Source organism: Notechis scutatus, chromosome 2 (genome assembly GCF_049901735.1).
Source record: "Notechis scutatus isolate UNSWTSFEM ecotype Mainland chromosome 2, rNotScu1.2, whole genome shotgun sequence".
NCBI classification, from domain to species: Eukaryota; Metazoa; Chordata; class Lepidosauria; order Squamata; family Elapidae; genus Notechis; species Notechis scutatus.
In genome coordinates this window covers 54,903,402-54,930,855 of record NC_142010.1, presented here as the reverse complement: position 1 = coordinate 54,930,855, position 27,454 = coordinate 54,903,402, and the positions used below count along the sequence as shown (strand labels likewise).

The 27,454-nt window shown below is 35.5% G+C and overlaps 1 protein-coding gene across 1 annotated transcript in view; it reads left to right on the top strand.

Annotated features, from left to right (window-relative positions):
* The window catches only part of CACNA2D3 (calcium voltage-gated channel auxiliary subunit alpha2delta 3), a 607,379-nt gene that overhangs the window by 408,700 nt on the left and 171,225 nt on the right, over window positions 1-27,454 (top strand). Inside the window, exons 12-13 of the mRNA XM_087954773.1 lie at window positions 13,994-14,072; window positions 20,068-20,201. Coding sequence (XP_087810899.1) covers window positions 13,994-14,072; window positions 20,068-20,201 — 213 coding nt within the window. The remainder of the gene's footprint in view (window positions 1-13,993; window positions 14,073-20,067; window positions 20,202-27,454) is intronic.

The following is a 27,454-nucleotide window of genomic DNA, read 5'->3' as shown; positions in this document are numbered from 1 at the left end:
ATATCACCAAGTCATTGTTGTCTCTTAGCAACCACATAGATTTTATTTGTCACTATCTGCTCCTAACCTGGTCTTTAAAGAACTTCTAATGGTACACTTATTGCCAATGTATCTGAGTCCATCCATCCACCTTCCTTCCTTCCTTCCTTCCTTCCTTCCTTCCTTCCTTCCTTCCTTCCTTCCTTCCTTCCTTCCTTCCTTCCTTCCTTCCTTCCTTCCTTCCTTCCTTCCTTCCTTCCTTCCCTATCTCAATACAATTACCACTGGTTGTTCTCTTCTCTTTCCTTCCACCTTTCCCAGTATTAAAGTCTTCCCTAAAGAGCTAGGTCTCAGACATTTCAAAATATAGATTCTTATGATATCAGGGTTCAGTATGTTCACCTGGGAATAAGAGAGACCAAACTCAATGGTATGGTGTATATATAATGCAGATACACCCACAACAATTATTAAAATTATTGTCTACTCCAGTAGGTGATTCAGCAGCTCCTTAATTCATTTGCTGCTAGAATATGTACTGTATATACTGTAGATAGCAATAGCACTTAGACTTATATATTATCCCATAGTTCTTTATGCGGATTCCCTAAGCAGTTTACAGAGTTAGCATATTGCCCCAACAATCTGGTTCCTGGTTTTACCAACCTGGGAAGGATGGAAGCTGAGTCAATCTTGAGCCGGTCAGGATCAAACTCCTGATAGTGGGAAGAAATAGTCTGCAATACTGCATTCACTGTGTTACTGTGGTTCTAGAACCAATGTATTTGGTTCCCCAGGAAAGAGCATCTGTGAGAACATCTGCTCCATGGGGAAACATCTCACTGCATGTCTTGAACATCTAAGCAAAGGGGATAAGAAATGTTATGTATTATGATGCTGCAAGAATCAAGGACTTGACCACTGGGGCATGAGTGACTGCTACCATTTTCATTACCATATGAACATTTGATTGATTCTTTCTCTTTTTTTTTTTTCATAAGCTGTAACAGGGATTTAAGACAGTATGGCTTTGTCTTTTTCCAGTACATTCTTTTTCTTATTTCCATTTTAAGTGCTTTCAGGTTTACATTGCATAACCTGTCCATATCTCATCATATCCCAGCTGCCTACATAGCAGAAATTGCCAGTCTGTCAGATATTTTCCTCTTACATTGCATAGTAGGTTTCTACTAGAAAAATTACCTTTATTTATTTACAATTTAGGTTGCCTCATTCAGCACGGACCCTGTGCAGCATGCAATGAAATAATCAAGTATATGTATTATTGAAATTGACTGTCCAACCTAAGTCCTTTTGACATAAACACTGCAATATCCCTTATTATGTAATAACATCATTATCATGATTTCCATGTTTTTGTTGTTAGTACAAACAATTCAAGACTTTCCAGGCAAGTGACAAATAATGGCTGCTTTCTCGACCAAATTTCTCAGAACTTTCTATCTCTGCATGGACTAAAAAAAAGAAGCCGAAACCTTCACTGAAAGTTGATCTAATGAAACACTTAACCACAGTGGTGTTATTTGTTTGGGGCAGGTTTTTTTTTTTAATATCTTCAGGCATTTATTCTGTATTCATGGACTTGATTAGTTTAATGTCAACAGGCATCTCAACAGCTGTGTCCCCTTAAGCTATTTTTTTTAATTTAGCAGTTGGCTTGGACACTTAGTAGCCATGGTTTTTCATTTTTTTCCCCCAGCACCAAGGGGCAGCTGGACCAATGTGGCTGTTGATTAATTTGAGAGAAATATGAGCTGTGAAAATCAGACAACATGAATCTTCTACATGGTATTGTACAAGAATAAACTGCTGATTGTAGTGGAAGCAATTTGGCCTGTCCCAAGGGTGCCTTAGATTTTTAATTAGCTAGTTATGAAAATTCTATTTCTTTGAAATTTAAAGAGTCTAATTAGCACCTATAATGCAAGTGGATGAAGGTTAACATTAAGCCTCCACACGCTTTTCAAATTCGATTACAGATAAAAATCAGGTAACAGTTTGTACCTAATTAGAATAATGTGTTAAATATTTATAGATGCAGTGAAGCTACTAAAACATAAAGCTAAAGAGGAGTTAAAGTTTAATCAAATATAAAGACAAAATGCTGATTTTATTCTTGAATACAGTACTCTGATCATCCACAGGACAATTTCCTGGAGTCTGCTCAGCTTTATAGATAAATTGTGGAAGCCTGCCTGAGCTCATCACAGTTGCTGACATTCTTACCACACATACATCCTCAATATTGAGTACTGAACTTGTTGAAGTAAAGCCATTTGCAATTACTGCCTGAGTGGTATAAATAGTCCAGTCTGTGAACATTCAAGATACTTAGGAAACAAATTTAGGAATTACAAGATTTTGTAATTTTGTAAGTATTATAAAAAAAAAAAAAAAACAAATTAGAAGATTTTCTTCCTAGGATTATGGAGATTGAGGGTGAAAAATCATTTCAGGTTGTATATTGCCGGTTTTGGTTGTCAGTTTTTGCAGAAATGTTTATAACTGTAGTAATCTGAAAATCACTTGACTTCATTGTGAATGAATATTTAAGAAAAAAACTCAACTAAGCTAAACCTATCAGGTATATTAAATTATATTTTGAATACAGAGGCTTCTGTGATGGGCATGGGCAGAAAATCACAGCAACTGCCAAGCTCATTACCAGGTAAGGTTGCAGCCTGGACAAAATCCCAGGGGCAAAAGGGCAGGATTTCATCCATTGTGTCACCTGTTTAATCTCTGTCTGCTCTGTGCAGAGTACAATATATCGTGAATGTCTGCCTATTCACACAATACCTGACAACCATTAAATGTCTACTAGAAATAAAGAAGCCAATAACATAGGCTTAGTGAGAATGCAGCCTGATTTAATCATTTGGTTAGATCAAAAATAAAATTTAAAAGGACAATTTAATTCACCTGTATTATGGTTGATAGAGCTGTTCCTGTTTTCCTATCTGTTCCTGGATCAATATGAATCATGGTGTGTCTAAATTCTTTTGCCCCCTATATGTAAGTTTCACAGGAGCTTGTATGACTTGCAAAATGAGAGTAGCAATATCTCACCAAGAAATTGAAAGAAAAGAGAAAGAAAGGGGGAAAAATGTCCATATGACAAATAACAATTTAGATCAATTTAGATTAACAGATACAATTTAAGCAGGAAAAGAGCCTGTCTCATTATAATGGAAAATAGTATTGTTTAAGTGACTTAATCAGCCTGCTATCAAAACGTCAGCTTCAAAGTTTCTTTTTTCCTTGTTACAATCCCTTATAGTTAAAATGGACTTGAGTTAGATAATCTTTCAAATAATCTGCCAAAAGTGGTAGATGATTTTGATAACAACAAAACAGTTGAGTTTAATATAGATAGATCAAACTAAACATTCTGGATTTCTTCTCTCCACAACAATTAATAGTACTGAAATTCGTTTGTAGTATGTTTTGATTTGTAACTTGAATTCCTCATTTAAAACCATTGGTTGACTAAATAACACTGGTTAAGAGTTTTTCAAGAAATTATTGAGCACACTGTTCACCTTTTGATGCTTGTAATGTGCTTTAATACATATACTTGAGTTTTCTCCTGGGGAACTTTCTGAACTAAAGAAATGTTCCCAGGAGCTTCTTTATCCAATAGAAACATTCATGCAGTACATATAATTTTGCATGTAAACTTCCCCCACCAAAGGGATTTATGGCACAGCTCTGTTTTTAGGGAGAATGACAAAATTTAGCATTTGTGTCTTCTGAATTGTTTTTAGCATTTTTATGTTATCATTGTTTTTTCAATATTTTTTCAATTTAACAATGTTCTCATAATTTTTCTAATATTTAGTTTTCTGTTCCACTGATTAATGCCAAACTGTCTGTCTTTGACAGTAGAAATATGGAGTACATCTCTAATAAAAATAGTTTCATGAACAGATTGTGTTTTTTCAGATTCTTTCATGGGCAACATTTCTAATATTTACTATAATATAAGTCCCAATTTTATATTACAGATTCTTTTTTATAAACAGAAAACATTTATTCAATGAGTAGTCCTATCTTTGCCATTTTATTTCAGAAAATAGTATTCAATCAAAAATCAAAATGCCTTTATTGCTTCAATATAATCCAAACAAATGAAGCATTATTTCTAATATTGATAACCTGCCATCTTTAATTTTTATAATTCCATACGTTATTTGCTTGACACATCTCTATGGCTGAGCATGAAAACTACGTTTTTCCATTTATCTCTTTTTCATCTCACTATGAACATGGACAATTCCTCTCATTTAGGTTCAGCCAAGTCACTGCTTATCTAACCCCACTGGGTTTCATTTAGCTGAATACAAAGTGAAGCACATTGAAAAATATGTATTTTTTAATAATTGAAGCTTTTCTGTAGTACTTGACTCTCCTTTGCATTCCAGCTATATTTTCACCATTTGGGGGAAACATGGAAAGAACCTAGATTGTTATTTTAGTGATGGGGGAAAATAAATCCAGCCAGCCTCCTTTCCTTTCCTCCTTTCCTGTAAAGGTAGCAGCAATTTCTGGGGAGCACAAAGAAATACGAAAATTTTCCTCTGCCTGGATTGTCCACAAAAATGGCTTTCAGCTGTGAGCAACCTCACCCTCTCTCTTTCCTGGCAGCTGAGAGCCAAAAGCCCTCCTTCCCCTCATGTAAACCGAGGTAGTTAAGGTTATTACTTGGACAGCTGTTGAAAATCAAGCAAAGACTTGCCCCCCCCTCAAAAAAATCATACAATAGGAAATAATGAACCTTCCGATGTCAGCAGTTAGATGAAGTATCCCATAATATTGCCTCTAATTAAAGCTGTAGCCCTTAACCCACTTTAAGAAGGACTTTTAGACTTTAGCAGGACATGCTTAGGATAGTTGAAGCTAATGTTTTGTGCTAAAACAAAATGACAAATGATAGCAGAAAGAAAGGGAAAGAGGAGGAGAAGGAGAAGAAGTCCTGAAAGAGGGAGAATGGGAGGAAAAAAAAAGATTTACTCTCAAGAAACCTCCTGAACAACTTATGGTCAAGTACTGAAGACGCTGATTAGCTGTAAACAACATGCACAATCATGATTAGTACATTCCTGGACTAAAAGATCAGGCATTCAGTGAAACCCTGCCTTAGCTTAATGAGCTGTGACCGGTCCCTGGAGAATTGCTGCAGAGAAACTGGAGTGGCAGAAAATTGCTTTAATTGTAATTTGCTCCATGCTGGATGTATGAATTATATTTCATGTAAATCTTGTTTGGCAAATGCTTTTCAAATGATAGTTTCACATCTTAATTTTTCAGTAGTCCAAACTTAACCAACAGCTAGAGGGTTCTGTGGTAGAAGGCCATTGCATTCACTAACGCAGGACAATGATAATCCTATTCAAATATTCCTTAATAGAGAATAGAATAGAATAGAATAGAATAGAATAGAATAGAATAGAATAGAATAGAATAGAATAGAATACTTTATTGGCCAAGTGTGATTGAACACACAAGAAATTTGTCTTGGTGTAAATACTCTCAGTATATTAAAGTAACTGAAAGTTTTGAAAAAGGATGCTTTGAATTGTGAAATACAAATTTTCAAAATAAACTAAAATATTGCTGATGTCCTATAGTTCCTATTCCCCGGACAGCCTGCATGTGGACTATTTATGGAATAAATATCTATTAATATATAAATATTCAATATCATGTGATAAATATTTCATATTTAAATAGGGACTGGCAGTACATGAGTACCTCATAGAATGTAAGTATTGGAAGGAATCTTCAGAAATTAACAAGTCCAATGCCAGCCCTCTATGGCACTACATTACTGCAAAATGTCTTAACTGATGGCCATTCAGCCCCTATTTAAGAAGCTCCAATGAAGGCAAGTCCCAAGGCAGTTTTTTTTCTAATGTCCAGTCAAAATTGTGTAATTTAAACCTATATATTGTTTTTCTGTCTCCTGGAAAAACTTTAAACAATTCTGCCCCATAGTCTATTTAACAGCCTTTCATATGTTGAAATAATCATTACATCTTCTTTAGGTTAAATATGCCCATTGCTTCCACCCATTCCTCATGAGCATTTCCTTCTGGGCTCTGCAGTATACATGACACAACAGAGTTTCTGAAGTACCTATACACGGTGTGAATGTCTGCAGAGAAGGGTCTTGTTCTGGGTTGCATATCACAGGAAGCCTTCATACAATAGGTACCAAAGCCGTTCTCTCTAGTACTCATTTCTGTGTGCAAAGATATTAAGAGGGGAATTAATTAGAGGCCAAATGAGGTATAGAAGACAGTACCCGTTCACACAATCCTACACTTCAGAGGTGGTATTCAGCAGGTCCTGACCAGTTCTGGAGAACCGGTAGCAGAAATTTTGAGTAATTTGGAGAACTGGCAAATACGACCTCTGACTGGCCCCACCCACATCTATTCACTGCCTCCCGAGTCCCAGCTCATCGGCTGAGTCTTCTTTTGTTGCCCTGCACAGGAGAACAGAGCTGGAAAACAGGTTAGTGTGGGGGGGGAATGGGATTTTGCAGTAACCTTCCCCCAGGAGTGGGGAGGGAATGGAGATTTTGCAGTATCTTGCCACGCCCACCAACTCATGCCCACCAAGCCACACCATGCCCACCAAGTCACGCCCACAGAACCGGTAGTAAAAAAAATTGAATCCCACCCTGCTATACTTGGGTTATAAATTTAAGCGCATTCTTCTTAATGACCTCTGGAAAGGGCTACATTCTAAATACTAAAAGAATATCCAACAAAGTGGAGAATTAGTGTGATAAAATTAATTGAAAAGATTTGGATTTAAACACTCCCAACTTAGACGAGAAGCTACTGTGGAAGAATAAACGCACCACTGTCTTTAATTTTATTTCACAGGTACGTTATGAGACTCACACTGTGTTGGGTGGGGTACTGAAGGAACGGTAATATGCAGGCCTAAGCTCCCTGGAGGATGGCTGGAATTAAAACTATCTAGTAATAAATAATTTATGTCATTTCAGCTGCTGTTCTTTTTTTCAGAATTTATTCCCAAATGTAGCAATCAGACTTCTAATTTATAATGGTAATTTATAATCTTCAAATCCTTCAGACCTATATGGGTAGCAAATTAACTGAAAAGACGTGGCTAGGATTTGGATAGGAGCCTGTGCAATTAAATCTGTCATTTAATTTCGGGCAAGGTGCAACAATAAAAACGTCTTGTGGAGAGAATGTTCAGTGAAAAAAAATAAAACAATTACTAATTAATTGAACTTTCTTTTAATGCCAAATTGTAGCAAACCAATAAAAGTTACAGAGCACAGATATAGATGTAAAATATGATATATGAAACTCAAGTAAACCCAACCTTTATTTAATGCTTGCTTTTGTTACATGATTTGCTTGTGGTCCAGTATATCAAAGTTACATAAAACAGCATTCATGATGGAAAACTAATGTTTCTCCCTGTAAATACACTGTATTTTCCACAAGAGAATAAACTGTACAAGCCATAGAAGTCTTTAAATGTTCTTAGGTTTAAGGTTGCAAATTAAGGTATTTCATTTTTGGCATCTCTCCCAAGCACCTGAGATCCATATAATTTTCATTCTGGGTCATGCATTAAATGTGGAAAATTGGTTGGCTGTGGCAATTTTATATGGCTCATTAAAGTGGGCAACTAAGCCCTTTTTGCTGGAGCAAGAAGAGTGGGAAACAGGTGTGATTAATGGCTTGTTAATGTTGAAGATGGATAGACCTTATATCTTACCTTTCTGCCAAAATGGTGCTCAAGAGGATAAACAAAAAGCACAATGATAACTATGCAGTCCGTTTAACAATGCTAATTAATTATTAGCTAATAAGTATGCTAACTAATTATAATATATACTAGTTAACTAAAAGTGAGTTTAAGCACATCGTGGCCTTTCAAAATATCAAATGGGATGGGGTTAATCTAATGGGGGGGTGATGTTCCATAAGGCAACCATGTCTCTTAGGACCCAGCCAGTTGTAGACCCCTAGTTGATGGCACGTGCAGCATGATTTTTTTTTTCTGCAAGATCTAAAGGTCTGGGCTGATTATTATTTATTCATGTCACAAGCTTCATTATTAAAATTTTATGTGTAGGTATAAGTACAGAAGTAACAACATAGACTTTAAAATCCTAATTTAGTCAGTGCCTGCCCAAAAGCATGCAAATCAATTGTATTCTTTGTGAGATCCTAAGGTTCTCAAGAGTACATTGGAGAGGGCACAGAGGGCACATGTACAGTCTGCAGATCTGCACATTCTCTTGCTCTTCCTGAACAGCCTTTTTAATAATGTCCAAACTTCCCAGTTTTATTTGTGGGCAAGTGCCAGCTTCTCTGCAAGTTCCATCCCAATTTTTTGGGGTGGGAGTAGATTTCCATAAGTCCACACTACTTTTAAATTTATCAAAGACTTACTTTGAGCTATGGAAACTTTCCTGAATTTTAATCTCTGAGGAACTAATCTGAGGCTGTGGAGATGGTGCTGTTAGGAAGTTAGTGATTTAAGCCTCTCTTTGTATGTTGCTGCTTCTGTACGAATGGGGCAGAGGGAGTGGAGGGAGGCGATACTGGTTTAATGGTGGACTTGTCTAGGGAAGTATATTTCAGACACCCAGTGATTATTCTACTGGTTTAATTTAAGGCAGGAGTGGGGAACTATGACCCTTTTATGACCTGTGGACTTCAGCTCAGGAATTCTAGGAGCTGAAGTCCACAAGTCATAGTTCCCCATCTCTTATTTCGGCAGCATCTACTAGCGCAGAGTGTGCCCATTTGTAAGTGGGGAGAGACTGCCCCTCAAAGAGCCCAGTCCCATGAAAGAATTGCTCCCAAAAAATTAGCATATCTATCGCAAAGGTGTTTTTTCAAGGTTGAAGAAGCTTCTTGGATGAGAAGTGAAACATCTTCAAAGAAAAAATAGAGAGTCCAGTTGCCTCTTGAAAAAGCACCTTTGGGACAACCATGAGCTGGATGACTGAGAATCTCCATAGACATTAGCCCATCTAGATAAAGATGTTGTCCAATGCTTTTCATATAGCATATTTATTGCTTCCATACATAAGAAACTTAATAGTAGAATCATCCAGAAGTGAAATTAATTGTGGCAAGTGTGTCCTTTAAAATGTGCTGATTGCCCTGTGTAAAATGTGCCAGTGATAAAGTGAAAGATTTTACTTCTGAACTGCCCAAGAATTAATTATATTGATTAGCTTATCAGGCTGACCTATAATTAAAGATGGCCAACGAACTGATTTATATCTTGGTTTATTCTAAAATGAAAGGTAAGGGTAAAATGATTCACAGCTGTGCTTTATTAATGCTATCATTTGTGGATAAGGACAAAGGATGTAGACTACAATAGAATATTTTTATTGGCCATGTGTGATTGGACACACAAGGAATTTGTGAAATATGAAATATGAGAATACATATTTTATTGAAAAAATGGTACTGGTAAATAACTAAGTTACTTAGTTAATATATTAATATTTAGTAGATTACATTGCTTAGGGGTTTTTCCTTTGTCTTTTTACATGTTCCTTTCTGTTTCAAGTAAGGAAAGCTCCCGTGCTAATAGCAGATGTAAATCTGCAGAGGTTTGCTTGTAAACCAGAGTAAATAAAGCATCCTGTTAGCCTAAATTTTTTTCTCAGAATCTAGTTAAATTCAAGTAGAAGACCAGTAAGCAAAACAGGAACCTATTCAGACAAAAAAAAAATTATATTGTGATGGGAGTTATAATGGCAATTCATGTTGTGGTTTCTACTTTGAAAAGTGGCTTGGTGAAAGTTTGTAATTCTGGGAAGCTAGCATCTTCCCTCCAAAGACTTAATTCTGAAAAATGGTTAAAAAATCATTGTACAATGTGCTGCCCAAAGTAAGACTGGGAATTCTGATGTGTGTTCTTTTCTATATCACAAATAATGTTCAAGAAATGCAATATACTTGTGATAAATAAGAAGTGTCACATCTTTTCTGGAATTCAATATTTGTACACAAGTGTGTGTTGGTACAGACACAGATACACATACATACATATTTGATAGAAGGAGAAAACAGTTTTCATTGCCCTTTTCTTCATAGGGATCTTCAGGAAACTATTGTTCAAAGCTAATGTCTTGAATTCAGTTTCTCTAGTACTTTGGCCCTGATGCCACATTAGGTCATTTTTCTCTTTTCTGCAGCTCAGTCTATTCTACTTCTATTATGGACATGGTTGTTTGATTGTGTGTATGTTAAAGAAGACCATTAGCCATAAATCTCTCAGATTGATTTGTTTTCTATTTAGAATGTATTTCAGCACATTCTTTTCTGAGATAAGCACTGGGGACAATTTATGTATTAGGGTTGGATATAAATCTGATGGTACTATTTCCTTCTCTTTTTGTGATTAAACATTTTGCTTACAATAGTGCAGTTGTGCCTAAGTGAGCAGTTAGGCTGAATCAAACCCAACATAACCTTCGGGAGCAAATATATATGGATTACTATAAAAGGATATTAAAAAGAAGTGGATCTCTTACGGCAGGCCAGAGTTCCCTAACTTTTCCAGCTTTGCAGACTGTTGGGGACAGAGGAGATTGCAAGCGGCAATCAAGTGCATGCATGTGCTCAGCTCCATTTGCACAAGTGGCAAGCACCTGCACCTGCTACTCACGCAGATGCAGTGTGAGCACATGTGCTTACCTACTGCTTGCACAAATGGATCTGTGTGCGTGTGTGCTTGCCTGCCACTTCCACAGCCCGGTTCTGTGGTCAGCTTAAGATCCAGTAGTGATCTGTGGCCTGGTGGTTGGGGACTCCTGTAGTAGACAATTCTATAAACAGGTTTGCATTATTGTTGCTGCTATGGTGTTGGTCACTCTGAGGTAAAAAGATATGTTTCTTCTCTTCCTAGAAGCCCTATGAAACTCAGAGTAACTATTATGGCCATCCATGTTGCCCAAACATAAGACATGATTTTGAGAAATAAGAAATAGGTCTATATATTGTATATATGCCACCATTTGTGTATGTACTATATGATGGATGTTTCTAGTGAGCCTCATTGCTTTTTAAAACCAGAATAGATGAAGAAGTTTTCATGCCCATCTGGCTGCTGTTGGGCAAGATTTTCAGCTCTCTTAAAGCACTTCCTGATTTGACATTGGTTGATTAGTTCACTGATTCTTTGTAACAGCTGCAGTAAGTAATGAAAAACAGACCCATAGGCCAGCAAAAGCATTTCAGATTTTAATTGGCTGCAGGAAATATTATATTAGTCTGTAACATGGGATAGGATGCTACCTCAGTGGCAGTACCAAAATTGTTGTTGGGCAATGCTCTGCACATGGAAGAGCAGTCAAGTGTTATGTTAGTCAAGTGAATAAGCCTGCTAATCAGAAAAACCAATTCTCCTCATTTCAAAATTAATAAGGCGGATATCTAATTTATCTCTGTATGAGGCTACCTCTTTCTTGCCATTCTCATCATCTTTTCTTGCGTTTGAATTTAAACCTAGTCAGTGATTAGAGTACATGGATGGGACTCTGAAGAAGTCTAGCATATCCCTAGACATTAGTTTCAGCAGCACAGAAGTAGGAAAAACAATATTAGTTCCCCCCTAATTTTCTTTTATGCTTATTAAAAAAAAACTAGTCTTTCCCACTCAGAGTAATGGACTGGGAACAATATAGGGGTTTGGTGTATATACCAATGGGATGGGGAATTCCCAGGCTGAAAAACAGCTAAAAAGACTTAGGATTGGAGTCAGTGTTGGATTCCTATCTTTAAGGGCAGAATCCAGTCTCAGAAGTCATAGGGTGTTGCTAGGATAATGTGGGTCAATAGGGGTCTGTGGGGGTCTTAAGGATATGCAAGAGGTGGCACATGGGCCAGGGAAGGGAAAGAGGATGTGGTGCAACTGATAAGGATACCTGACCATCGCAGATAAATGCAAGAGGTGCCATACAAGTTAGGAAGGCTGTATAGGGGGCAATGAGAGTTGGGAAGGGTGACTGGGATGGTCCACAAGAGGTGGTGTGATCAAGAATGGTATGCAAGAAGTGCCATGTGGGGCAGGAAAGGCATTGGGAGGACAGGAAGAGACTATCTCCTTCAAGATGAAAGTCCAGAGCAGAACTGGTTATTGCTGTTGGAAATCTATTGCCTAATTTAGCTATCACTCCTGAATTTATGCATATTTGAAATTCTTAGATTGAAGTGACTATCATGTCTTAGCCTTCTTTACTGGGGGAAATAGTCCATTGTTGACTCATAACCATTTTGGCTCTAACCAAGAGTTAAAGGCACAAGGAATAGAGATAGATTGGTAGCCATATCTATAAATCCAGACAAGGTATAAAAAAGATGTAGAGCAATATGGTTTTTATAAAGACCAACAGGAATTAGACAAATATTACAAGGGATGGAGGAAAAAATAATTACCAAAATATATAACTACATTTTAAAATGGAGGAAGAAACAGTTAAGGAGTCTATGATAACCTGGGCCAAAAATTTTGGATATAGTATCGAATTGGGATATTGGGAAAAATTATGGGATATAAATGATAAACTAACAATGTCAGAGCTTACAAAGAAAACTTGAATAAAATGTTCTATCACTGGCATTTACCCCCGGCAGGATTGGCTAAAATTTTCCCTACCAGATCAATGAAATGCTGGAGATGTGACCATAAATAAGGAACCTATTTTCATATGTGATGGACCTTCCCCAAAGCTAAGAAATATTGGTGAAAAATTAAGAATTGGCTAGAAGAAATTATGAAACAAAAAATCAAGATGAAACCAGAGATATTTTTATTGTGTACATTAAGATATAATATATGTAAAAAATTCCAATACATAATACTCATATAATAACCATGGCCAGAATTACCTTTGCCCAGAATTGGAAACAAGACAATACTCCTTCTGATATAATGATAATAAAAAAGGTTTTAGAATGTGCAGAGATGGATAGGTTATCGATGGAATTAAACGACAGAGAAGAAACGGAGTACTATGAGATTTGGAATTTATGGTACAATTGGTTGGAAAGTAGACTCAAAGCTGATAGATGAAGGGTATGTAGGAGCTATATAGTAAGTTGAGATAAATACTGTTTGTAGGCCTGTAAATATTTGATTTATGTTGAATGTAAAAACAAATATGTAATATATAGTAACTACCTACATAATTAGATAGTATGTCAATGTGAGTGAACACCAATATTGAAACACTGTAATGAGTGGAGATGTGTTTTTATGATGAAAATATGATTAATAAAATTTATTTTTAAAATTAAAAAAGAGAATCAGAAGGCTCTGGTTGAATACTCTTGAATATTTTCCCAAATAAATGATTGTCAGGGATGAGTAACAACAACAAAAAAGGTCATTTTTAATGAACTGAGGTACTTATAACCTGAATTTTCCTTGGACTGCAAATTGAATTTATGCTTCCAACTATTTTCTCATGTAATTGGGAGTGGAGGAATGTTAAGCTTTGACTTTATGAACCTGTAACGAACAGTCAGTGTTGGATAGCTCTTTTGGTTGAAATAATTTATCATTATTGTGGGAAATCTGTATTACTGCATTTGAGAGATAGAAGCTTACCTCATGTTTTTGCATATGCAGGAGACTTTTGTGGCAGTACAGTAATTAAATGCAAGCTTAGGATCAGAGCAAAATAATACATTTTCTCTTGTGTGATTTCATGCTAAACTTCTGAAATGATACCTATTCATTTACATTCACTTATAATTCTAGAAAATGCCAAATGTGTGTGTGTGTAACCAAAATCTGTAAGTGTGTGAAATTATTGCTGATTCAGCTCAAAAGAAAATTCCAATAGAATGTGCTTGCAATTCTTTGATATTTTTGTCTGGTGCTATAACCTGCTTAATACAAAGTTTATATAAAGTGTTTCCTGTAAATGAAGTTCTCTTACAATAATACACAATTATATCTTCAGGTTCGCATTTTCACCTACCTGATAGGAAGAGAAGCTCCCTTTGCAGAAAATCTCAAATGGATGGCTTGTGCCAACAAAGGTGGGTATCAATTCTACGCAAAATATGCTTATTCCCTCCCTTCTGATTGGTTCTTCTTGGACCTTTAATGACCTGGCAAAATGCATCTGAGTCCTTGGAGTCAGTGGCATCTATAAGTTCCTTGTTTTGGTTTAATAGGTTGACACATGAAAATAGGTAGCCCTCTGGCAATTGGAAAAGGAATTGCTTTGTAAAATACAATGTAACATGATTGCAGCACTTAGTGATAGTAGTCCCACCTGCCATGGTTATGCAAGAAATGTGGTGGCTTGTTAAGCAAGAACCTTGTGTAACTACGATTTTCTGTTGGCTTTCCAATTAAATTTGCTCATGGAATAGTGTCAAAAATTGCTATCATATAACTGTGACTTGCTGCAATGTCACAATCAGGAGTTAAGCACAAGTACCTAGGCTGCAATTACATAGCTATATGTAAAGTGGCCTGATTTTCAAGGGCAACTAACTTTGGAACCAGGTTTTTCAATTAACTCTGTAGTCACAATATTATGCAGAATCTATATTATCACTGTTTCTTTCTGGATAGAAAAAACGAAATCATTACAAGCATTTCAGTAAAGTGCAACTGTTTGTATCAAAATAATGCATTTTGTCTCCAGGGGAAATGGAGTTATTCTATCAATATCATTCAGTTGTCATTACTCCCACTAACTTTCCAGATTTAATGAAAAATACTGGATTTTAGCTTGCAAAGTATTATGCCACTTTGATCCTGCTGCCTAAAAACGTAGCCTAGTATGAACTCTTTGCAAGATTGCCATTTTATGTATGTTTACCTGGGAGTAAATCACTCTGCCAGTAAAATTAACCAATATTTCTCAACCTCAGAAACTTTAAGTTTCAAATCCCAAGAATTCTGCAAGCAGCATTGTAGTTGGGAGTTGAAGTCCATACATTTTAAAATAGCTGAGGTTGAGAAACACTGAAATAAACATCCATATGATTATGTGCTGGAGAGGTAATGCTGATCTAGATATTGGGAAGCAGAATTGGTATATAGGAGAAAAAAAGCAGGAATATATTTTGTTAGGTGCCAGTTCCACAGAGCATCTTGCCAAATAAAATCTTCCGTAAGCAACTAAAGATAGTTGACAAAACCTTTCCTCCTAGGTGGTTGAGTGGATAAAATTTCTAAGTGTTTAGAACATAATTTATATCCTGATGTTAGTTGATAATTTTGTTTGTCTTTTGCCTATATTGAATAATGTAAATATTCACTTTTGGCATCTTTCTTGTTTAAAATTGAATAATGTACCATTGCCAAATGCAAACATCCCCTGTAATAATTGTGACCACAAGAAAATAACAGACAGAGTATCAACTCACTCTTAAATCTAAAATGAAAATCACGGTCTCTGTGTCCCAGTAAGGTATTGTTTGTGCTTCTGAACTGCAGGGAAGGAGAGATAACTAATATAAGATAATTAAATGAAATTTTGGAAAGAAGGAAGTTTTTGATTTACATAGAGAAACAAAAGAAATCCTATCAAGGAAAATAGAGATTTTGCATTTTAAGAGAGAAAGCAAGGGCCAAATTTGGTGTGACATGAGAGATGATATTTTTTTCTTGGTCTCTCTCTCTTTTAGATATAGACACACATGCATTATATGATGTACTTAACTCCACAAATTGGAATGCCTGGATATTTACTAAAGAGATAGTAGGTGGAAATTGTCTTGCTTAACGTCATCAGGTTTTACTGCAGCTTTGGGGGTTTCTAGTTGATTTTAAAATAATAGGAAATACTTGACCATGACGCCTTTGTTTGGTCTAGTTCATCCTTTTGCTTCTAAAGATTGTGGAGCCATAACAGATCCCACTCTTGCATAACACTCATCAGGCAACACTAAAGCAGATGTATCTCTTGATAAATAATGACATAACTGTGATTCCAAAACACATAATATGGTGCCATGATGTAAAAATAATAAAAATGCTTTGCTTATTCTGCAATTCCATTATATATGTACTGAGGTTTTCTCACTTATGCATGTGTGCACGCCACATGACATTTAATGACTCATTGGAAGTATATGCATTTAGTTATGCATTACTGCATTAACCAGTCTTGGTGTCCATCTGATGGAAATTATCCTATTTAAAGATTTGTCTTAATCAACTAATATTGAACACTAGGATTTAGACTTAGTCACTGTACAAGAATCCTTTGAAGCAAGTTTTTCAAAGGCAGTTTAGTTACTTCCAAAGCATGTTCAATTTTCAGACAGTGCATTACCCACGCTTGATAAAGATCTAAGGACATCTGTTCATGAAAAGGCACTTCCTTTCATAATGGTTGATTTCAAGAGTCTTGCCCAATCACTTGTCATTATATTATTGGCCAAAAAGATCATATATTGTTCTATAATTTTGTGCTGTTGGAAAGCAGTTTGTCTTTGTGTTCTTATTTTTAATTGTCTCACTGTAAAAGTACCATATAAGACTTTGAAAATTACAATTTGATAATAATGGGAAGAAATTGGAAATATATCAGAAGGTTACTAACCTACTTTCTTAGTATTCACATTTTGTGATGACCCAGCAAAATCCTTTAGCTTGGGATTTTGAACACAATGCCTTCTGGGACTTCCTCTTCTTCAACCATATCTTTTGAGTACTTCCAGATAAATTTTTCTACCTGGGAGTCAGTGGCATCTATAAGTTCAACTATCATCATGACCTCACATACTCATTGCATACTCCGTCCCAAAATTTGATACCAGTATATAAATTGAAGTATTTGTTTGATGAAGTCATGCACATTTTGTCAGTTGCCTGCCTGCTCCCAATGTCTATATGGTGCTTATCTTGTATTTGCTAGAGTAAGCAGCATTTGTGATTTAGAGGCTATCCATTGTAGTGTGGTAACTACTAAGTGGAGGAGCCATGTGAAGTAGGCCAGAGTGAAATGAAACTTCTCCTTGTCCAGTTTGGCTACCCAAAATCTTTTGGTGTGGCCTCCTAAAAGGTGCTTGAAGAATTGATTTTTTTAAGGTGACAAAACTAAGTTAGAATATGACAAAATTACCAAAAACATTGAATTATATTAACTGTATTTAAATACTGTAATTTAAATTAAAATAAAATAAAATACACTTTTAAGACATAGCATGTGTAGCTCTGGAAAAAAAGTACCCACCCCATCTAATTAAGTTTTTCTCTTCTACTTTTTTATTTTAAGAAAAAAATATTTTTTAAAAAATATTTGCAAAATTTATTTTTTTTCCTTGGTTATCTGAGGAGATTTTGTTCCTGTTTCTATATCTATGTAAATATGAATTATTTCTTTTGACACTTTTAAAACAAAAGTACATGCTTCTAATAGTGTGTGTGTGTGTGTGTGTGTGTGTGTGTGTGTAAATAAATCAGCATCTTCTAAAATTGCTTTCTTAACACATAGGAAACATTGCCTGGAGAAGAAGCTGGCATAATTCATGGGATATTAGTCTTTGGATTCTATACAATGTCTTTTCTAGCATATTTTTTTTTAGTCATGGAATTATATTTTTAATTATAATTAATCAATTACAGTATTCCTAAGTGTTGGGGAAGTGAAGGATAATAGTTGCAAAAAACAACAGGGCCTGGCAGCATTGTAATGCTGAATCTGAGAAGGAGTGGAATATATTTTTAATTCCTGTACAGATGGATAAGTCAAACAGTGTAGCTATCACAGAGGTCATTGACCCCAAAATCAATTTTCCTTGTGGTGATTTTCCCCTTGGAAGCACCTAGCAGAGATGAAAGATTTGTACAAGATTTCCAAGTGAGTGGATTTTAGGGTACAAAATCTTTTCTCCAGAACTGGATCACTAGAAATTTACACCATGCTGTATGAGACCTCTACCTCCCATCTTGTTTCCAACTTTCTTATAAAAAGTAGGGCATATCTTGAGGGAGTGTGAGCCTAATGAGGTGGAGCGACAACTCATTTGAAATACATTAAAACAGTCAAGATCCCAACACTGCTGTGGAATAGCTAATGAACTTACAGTGGTTTCCCCAAAAGCCTGGAGGACAATGAGCCTGAAGGGAGAAAAAATTGCAAATATTACCAGGACCGTCCAATATTCAATAAAGTTTTGCAGAAGTTCAGCATACCAGGTTTGAAGGGAATAGATTAGCAGTCAAATACAACTGAAAATTTGCCAGCTGTAAAAAACAAAGGCAGACTATAATGTTTTAGCTTGGCACAAACAAAATAACCATTATTAAGTGGATCGTAATAAAAAAAAAGTGTATCTCACTACAGTCATTTGACAGACCTGTTTTATCTGAAATTAGTTTGTCTAATTATCAATGATATATCAAGCATTTTTGATAATTCAGGAGAAAGGAGTTCAGAAAAGATGCATCAGGTCACCAGTATGGTGTCTGGAAATGAACTAATCTTAAGAAGTGGTCTTTTGAGGTATTATTGAATATCACTATCAGCCCAAACTGTAGCAGCACAGTTATTGTGCTGGAAGTGTCCCACCCTGACCACTAAAACATGTAGTGTATAGGACAACCTGTGAGTCAAGTTTGGGAAGTATGGCAGGAACAAAACTTCAACAGCCAAATTTGTCTCTGGAAGAACCCAGAGAAGCTTCATAGTACTTAGATGCATTGCCATTGCTAGCCAAAAAAAAAAAAAAAAAAAATGTGTATGAAATAGAAAATGTACAATTACATTTTACAAAAACCTTTACACCCTATATACTATAGCTTAGGTTTAAGTTATGTAAGAGAACACCTCTCTTCATATGATTCTTTGACTTCTCTCCCTGATATTAAAGATGTTCACCTACATTTGCCATGGATTTGTCTCGAAGTGGCTCTGAGCTAAGCAGTTGCCCCCATTCTTTGCTGTGCACTTCCAAATGAGTTGAGGCTTTTAATTGGCTTTTTAAATAATTGGCTTTTTAAAAAAACCTTAAAATGCATTCTGAAAACAGACTGCTAATATTTTTGGCTTTGATTGTTTCTGATTTTATTGTTGCTGTTTATGTATTCTTCAAAATTGCTGAGAGTCCTTGTAGTCCATGATACTTTAAGTTAATGTATTAATTAACATCTTCAGATTAGAAGGAATTGAATGCCACCTGAGAAAAAGCAGCTATTTGAATTTTTTTATTGTATTTGAAAAATGCAGATAACTTTGAAGCTGCGTTATATCTACCCTATGATTCCTAAGTTTGAACTTCAGTTTTTCAGGAAAGTCCAAATGTAGACAATCCATTCTACGGCAGAAAACTAAACTTGGGAAATGAATAAAATGCTTGAATCTACAGATTCCATGATGATTTTCAATTGGATGTTATGTGAAACATTATTTGTTGAAGCAAATTTACTTTATTCTTGGTATATCAAGTTATCATAAAATAAGTCATGGGTTGTTTTCCAGTAGTTCACGATGGCCTGAGGACTGAAGTATGTGGTTATGTGGTTGTGTCCATAGGACTTCATGCTAAGGTTCTTGCATGGATAATTGGACTATGTAAGAAATGGGTTAGAACACTCTGATGGGAAGCACTAAAACTCTGATCCAGATATAGAATGTTAGAGATAAAATTTGATAAAACTAAAATATCACCCTCATATTTGTGATACTTGGCAGTTGCAAAGGTTGTGGAGTAAAAGTTAATAGAACTCTGCCATAAGCATTTATCTTTAAGAACAAACTCCCTCCTTTTTTACTTTCTCCTGAGGCTGAAAAAATTGACTTGGAACTGAAGGGAAAAAAGTCAGGACAGCTGTGCAATGGTGTAGAACACTCACAGGAATGGAGCCATTTTGGACTGACATATCATTTCACAGACTAGTGCTTTCACAAATTAAAACTTGACAGGGCTTCTTCCTTGGTCAATTCCCCTCACATACACCCCATTCCTTTTAACACAAAGAGAAAAGATATTTATAACTTTTATGTGTATTTCTCATTTGATTATGTCTGAATTACCACATTTTTTTCTCTCTCTGCTCAAATATATCCAGGATTTTTCACTCAGATCTCTACTCTAGCTGATGTGCAAGAAAATGTTATGGAATATCTCCATGTGCTCAGTCGACCTAAAGTGATTGATCAAGAACATGATGTAGTGTGGACTGAAGCCTATGTCGACAGTACTGTAAGTCTGCAAGAGGCAATGTTTGAAAAATCCTGTTTATATGTAAAGTATTGAATAATTTTGCTCCAGTGTTGTAATACATTTTCTGTGATTCTGCTCCTTTTTTTAATGTGGGTTATGCAAATGCTGCTAATATTTACGTATATTAAATGAACTGAATTCTGCAGCTGCAGCACTTGGTGGAAAGGCTTTCATTTTAAATAAATGTTAAATCCCCTGTATCAGAGCTTATTAAAGCTGCCATATTGTCCAACAAACACACAGAGGAAGTATGTATGTTATCAACTGGTTTTTCAATTATAAACAATTCTGTAGGACAAATAGCAGGATCATGCTTGTTATGATGTAAAGCAAAAATTGGTGACTGGTTAATTGCTGACAAGGATACAAGAATTCTTTCAAAGTCTTCTAATCTACATATTTTATGCAAGAACAAATAATGCAACATGTTCTGAGTCAAGACAGACTTGATGAATGTTTGACAGTGCCAGAATTGTGTAAAGTCAGTAAAAAAAAATTATTCAAAATGAACTGGAACTTAACTTTCATATTCCCTAACATAATTAACTTTGGGCAGGTAGTAGAAGAGTTGAAAACTCATACATGAATCCTTCATCTATGAGAGAGAGAGGGGGGGATGGAGGGAGGAAGAGAGAGAGAGAGAACACAAGGCTGTCACTCTGAGACAGTCACTGCAACCTTCCCTCAAAAAGTCGTATGCGAAAGAAAATGAGAGGAAATACCGTGAGCTCTTGAAGGAACCTAGCATATAAATAAAAACAAATACAGAAACAAACCAATTCTAACTGAAAAATGTTATATGAAGAAAAGAAAAATTAATAACTGAAAAATAATCTAAAAATGCAAGAAAGTTGGGGAAAGAGTAAAAGCAAAATAGAAAATGAAAAATAGATTCAAGGAAGTAGCTTCCAATCTTCTTTACAGCAGTTATACAGGTGAAACTCGAAAAATTAGAATATCATGCAAAAGTTCATTTATTTCAGTAATGTAACTTAAAAGGTGAAACTAATATATGAGATAGACTCATTACATGCAAAGCAAGATAGTTCAAGTCTTGATGTGTCATAATTGTGATGATGATGGCTTACAGCTCATGTAAACCCCAAATCCACAATCTCAGAAAATTAGATCCTTCTTGTTCACATTTTCAACATAAATTTAAATTTGAAATGCTTTTAAAATTCTAGACAATTTCTCTGGTGACATGTATCAATAATTTATATTTGATAAAAATTATCTTTATGATTGTAATATAATGTGCATTCAATATACAATATTAATATTTAAATATACTGTATGTACATGCATATCCCTATTTTTCCATTTCAGGGATGCAACATTATACATAATGTGAAAAAGAATTTTTAAAAATGAGCAGATTAAATTAAGGGCATATGATTAAATCAATACTAATACTAAAAAGTGAGGAGGGAAAGCAACAGGTTCATTTCTAGATCACTGAGAAGAGCCTGCATAGGCTTTTTGACTTCTTATGATCCTCTGCAGCACCACTTAGAGCAGGGATGTCAAACTTGTGGTTCCATGTTGTCATCATGTGACTTATCATGACATTTTTCCCCTTCACTAAAACGGTAAAAAAAAGAAAGAAAAGTTATTTTATTTACCATTTGTTATTTTGATTTTTGTGATGACCCGGGGGTGTGGCACAAAAACAACACACCCAGAGAACAGGTCTATCTCCCTTTTTTTGCTCCAACTGTGTCCTCAAATGTTTCCACATTCACTACAAGTCCTGGAGCAAAGCTTTCACGTACACCTTCAGAAGCCTCTGGCTGCAAGCAGTCCAGTAAGCCAGGTTAACCAAACAGCAACCAGGGCCAGAATTCCAAGAAGCCAGGTTAGTCCAAACATTAACCAGAGCCAGAAATTCAGCAAAGCAGGCAAACTAGCAAGCCCCACAACACAGAGCACAGCAATCTCCAGGCTTTGGCAAGTGCACACGAGGCTTCACAGATTCAATGCTTGTTCCAGACAAATGCCCCTCTCAGCGGCACCTCCTTACATCTCAGTTCCCAGGTGTGCCTTGTGAAAGGGGGCACTCTCCTCCCTCATAGCCCATCTCAATCTGCGTTGATCTCACCGTCTCTCTTCCCTCCTTGCTCTCATATCAGGAGGGGATGGTCCTCACTCTCCCTGACTGCAGGCCTTACTAATTCAGAAAAGCCTTGCCTGGACTGACTCTGCCCTTCCCCAGTTTCCTCCAAGGTCAATGGAACCAGCCTCTCAATCTCTGTCAGCTCTTGTTCCAGTTCATCTTCCTCCGAAGTTTCAGACTCCAACGGGGGCATGACAATTTTCTAAAGAAGTTGATATTCTGCTGTGTTCATACTTTCCCACCCTCTGGAGTGGCATCCCTCAAGTGATAAGGACTCCCTGTCTTCCGAGGCTCAGAAAAGCCCTTTCAGGCCTTTGTCCCATGACTATAGTTAATGTATTGGGAGGGAGATGCTGACATGCTTAAATGCTTGTTTTTAATTAGGGCTGTCTTGATTCATTGCTTTTAATTGTTTAATGTTTTTAATTGTTTCAATTTCTAGTATATTTGATAAATATTAAATCTAAATATTAACTATAGCAATGAGCATCATCATAATGCATAGTCCTAACTTTTTTACAGGTCTCTTTCTTTACAATGTAATTGCTGTAACAATTTTTTTCAAGTAGCATTAGAATTTTGATGAGTTTTCATCTGTTCCACTGAAATGTTTGCTGCCCCATCAATAACTGCTTACTACCTCAAATTTTGTGCAAAGCTGGAAGAGAGCTGATAATTTTTAAAAAATTCTGTTTTATTGCGTATTTCATTCTTACTTGATTTAAAGCACCATGAGTGCTATTTTCTGGTCTGGGAGCTGAGTGGTTAGTTGTGTGAAATGATTATTGCATATCAGCCGTCCTGGTTTCTGGCTGTTTATCATGTGAACAAAGCAACTGGCAGTAGAAATCTAGCTGGAAGAAGATCCATTTAGCATTTTGAGCTCAAATGCTTTAAAGGAATTTAAATTGCTTAAAGAAACTATTTTTAACCTCTTCTTGTTTCTAGGTTTTTCTATTCCTTTACTATTCCATATGAGAAATACTTTGTTATGATTTTAATTAAACACGTGAGCTAGGGTTCACAAAATTGGTAAACAAAATTAAGCACTTTGAAGTTCTACTGGTTCTAATGAATTTAAATTAAATATTTTGCATTAATATCAGCAAGATAAAAATTAGTTTTGTGTAAAATATACTTGTGGTATTAACAGGCAATTAACAGACAACTCTCTTTATGGTAGAAGAAATATAATAAAGAAGTATAAAACCACAACAATTGAAAATCCCGAAATGCAGTATTTTGCAAGATGCTGCTATTGTTTTTGCAAACAAACTGATGTCAGCTACAGCTCCACACTCCATAGTAAAAGGACAAGTTTTCTCCACATTATTGTACTTTCTTAGAAGCAACCATCATTCACAAAGCCAAGGCTCAACAGTGTGTATTCTGGAATTGGATTAATTTAAATTATTGTCATTCAGATTTGTGAATGAACTTATACAAGACAAACCAAGTTTCATCCATATACAAATTACTTATGCATGAGAATCTTAGTTGGGTGGTACCAGCACTGGGACAGACATATCAGAATCTAATCCTTAGCTCTTGTAATACAATATGACTAAGGTATGTAGATGTACTTGTATTCTGCTAAAGAAATCTCTCTGCAATATTTGTCCATATTCCATTCATATTTAACATACAGTAATACTTCTTTTTCTTTACAAAACAAAAGCAAAGCTGATTATTTCAAAGCATCACATTGTTTTCTGCCTTTTCTGTTCTGTAGCTTATTATCATCTTGGCCCATAGTTCCTATCAATTCTAATAATCACTTTCTCTGTATCATGTTTCATCCCCACCTTTGGTTGTCACTGTGCTAAGAAAAGACAGTCTCCCCTTGGCTGGCTCAAACTTGGTTGAAGCTACCAGATTGTGACCCAATTGCTATAGTCAAGGATCTTCATTGCATTGGAGGATTCAGATTTGTTCAGAGGACTGATTTCCTTCTGATAGCATTGGCTGCTGCTCCCATTTTCTATCCTGTTGAGTTTAGATTTGGTGCCCTTTTCTCCTGAAACTTCCATAATGTAGTATAAACCTTCCTTAATACTTCTCACACACTGTGCTAGTCATGTGTAGTATTTTTATCCCAGGAACCCTTAGCTCCCAATGTATTTCACTTTTTCTAGTCTTTCCTTTATTCAGCTCTTTTCATTCAGCCCTCCTATCCCATATTGGACCCATAACTCAACCCTCATCTCCTATATTGTTTCTAAATTTCTAAATAGAATCTGCAGATTATAACTTCATATGAACTGGCCAGAAAGTTTTCTGCATTCCTTCTAGGTCTCTGTAAGTGGCCATAAAAATAACTTTGGGAGGTAGTAGTGATATCTGTGGTTTTAGTTTCCTGGTCTGGAGTACCCCAAAGGGCTGTCATCAGTCTTGCAAGTCTGAATGGCCTTCTTCCCTCACTTGCCTTTATGTTCCAGAGAACTAGAGGGGGTCAGTTCTGAAGTACATTCTCCATCCTCATGCCTTTTTTGGACTCGGTTTATTTTATCAGACCATTATCTAAACTGCAGCTCTTCCTCCTCTCTCTCAAGATTATTATCATAGCCCATTCCACCTCCTGTTAGAAAGCATCCTATTATTTAAAAGAACATTCCAATTATTCAAGCATCTCTTTGGAAATCATTTCCATCTTCCTTACAAGTTGTCATTCTCTCTCCAAGTTCTCTTCATGCCTTCTAGAAAGTGAACCAATGGTTTCTTTTCTCAGTAAACCTGGGAGATGGAAGGAGTGGGGGGATGGACAGAGGTTAACATTTTGTTTTTCCTTTTCTTGAATCTGTTCTTTTTCCATTTCCCATATTTTTTCTCTTGTAGTTCTCTACATCTGAACTGCTATAACTATGTTTTAGCTTTATCCTGATGTTTTTTGTATATGCCTTTTAAATGAATCCTTGTTAAATGCATTTAATAATATTTTTTCAGTTGTATTTTCAAATATCAGCATTTGACCTTAAATTCAACATATACTGTATTTATTGAAAGTTACCAAGTCTTCTTTCCATAATGTATATAAAAATATAGTATTCTCAATTAAATGAATGCATTAATTTGTGATATGGTAAAATGACACAGTATAGTAATACAAACAGATCCTGTTTAATAAAATATTGGCTTAGCATGTACTGTTTGCTCTTTTTATAATATCAAATGCAGTACAACTCAAAATAACTATTTACTTAGTCTTTCATTTATGCTGAATATTTACAGTAGAAAATAAAGTAATACTGGGAGAGTATAACATTTCCAGGACAAAAGCACCAGCTCATAGATTCTTCTGTGTAAATCTGAAATGATCTAGATATAGTATTGAGCAGTTTAGTTCACAGATTTGCAGCTGACAGAAATTATCCTGGATTTTTAAAAACACCCCTTAGACTCCGAAGAGCTTCACAAACATCTCACTAAATTAACTGACAAGGTCCCAGTAAGAAATTTCACTATGACAGAAAGTAATTCTCATAGACAGACAGTCCTAAGTGTACTTGAATATTGATGAGGATTAAATTGAATGTAATTTACAGGAAAAAGTTTTCAGGGTTTGGGTTTAAAAAAAATCAATAAAAAAGGGTGTAATTAAAAAGTTAGAATGAATTCTAAGTATTATTGATCCTAAAATTATTGTAAGATCACAAGCCAAGTCCCCATTGGTAGAGATTTCTTCTGGTAAATTAGCTTACCCTGGTAGCCATCATAATATATGCCTAAATTATTTGCCTGTGTGCTACTCGCAGCCAGAAGATGCAAATATGCAAAACAGATTTTCACATAATTCTGGCTTATGCTCATTCATTTCTGTATGCCATTTTATTCCAAGTTTATTTAATATTTTTTAATAAAGTGGATTTATTTAGTATTAAAATATGTAAGATCTGTTCCTTTTAATACTATCTCTCAAATCAAATTTGCTTTAAACTATCATATTTGCTTTTGATTTGCACTTTTCTTTTCTGAAATACATTTTTATTTAAATTTCATTCTTTCCCCCCTCCTTTTTATTCCTTTTTTTTTCATTTCCTTTGTAGAGAAACTTTGTAGATATGTTTTCTGACAAGGAAACCATGACTAACCTGACATAACTATGGCTGTAGGTATTATTTTCTAACATAAATTGTTTGCATGAACTCGATGCTATGTTTTAAATTTTATATCTGTTCTATATAAAAATGTAAAAATAGCTAAGCTGCTACATTAACATTGGCTAATATCATCCTCAGGTGATTTTTGGAATAAACTTTGGCTAACATATTTTTCCACAGAAGATATTATTTTGAATATTGATTTTGGAAGTCATGACAGTTTTCAAATCACTTTTCTCATTTCTACCATGAAAGTGTTCTTTCAGTTCAAACTTATTTCCTGCCGTTGTTTCTTAGACCTGCTTATTCTTTGATGTTATTTTTTAGACTGTGATTAGCTGTGGTGGTATGTTATATTGCTATTTCTAAAAAGATTAGAGGACAAATAAAACAGCTTGAATAATGATTTACAACATTTTCAAATATTCTCCAAAGTTTGTTACACTGAGGAAAATAAAATTATTTTTCCAGCTCTGGTCTGGTCTTGCTGATAGTCACATTCTGTGCTCAAGAAATAGCTGGCAATATTTAAGTTCCACGCTGCTGGGGGATATATTAACCTCAACAAAGTTCTCACCCAGAACATGTCAGCATGGAAGCAAAGACCACTATTGCATTTACTGGCCTGTGTATGCATGTATTTATTTATTTATTCATTCAATTTGTAAGACAGTCTATCTCACCAAGGGTCTCTGGGCAGTGAACTAAATTAAGCTAAACTAAACCAATCTAAGTTAAACTAAACTAAACCAATTATGATTTGGCTGTCCAATGGCATTACTATAGTGAAAACAGTGCAAGAAAAAAATAACTGCTTCCTCTGAGATACTAGTGAGTAATCTGAGAAGTTTACAAATAAACATCTCCACTAAATATTATGAATGTAAGCTGAGTATGCTCCAGATCATTGGTATAGTTGGGAAGTAATGTAATATAAAAACAAACTTTGAACTGTGAGTTCTAGTCCTACCTTAGGGCCGGAGCTAGCTGGGTGACCTTGGCCCTGTCATTCTCTTTCA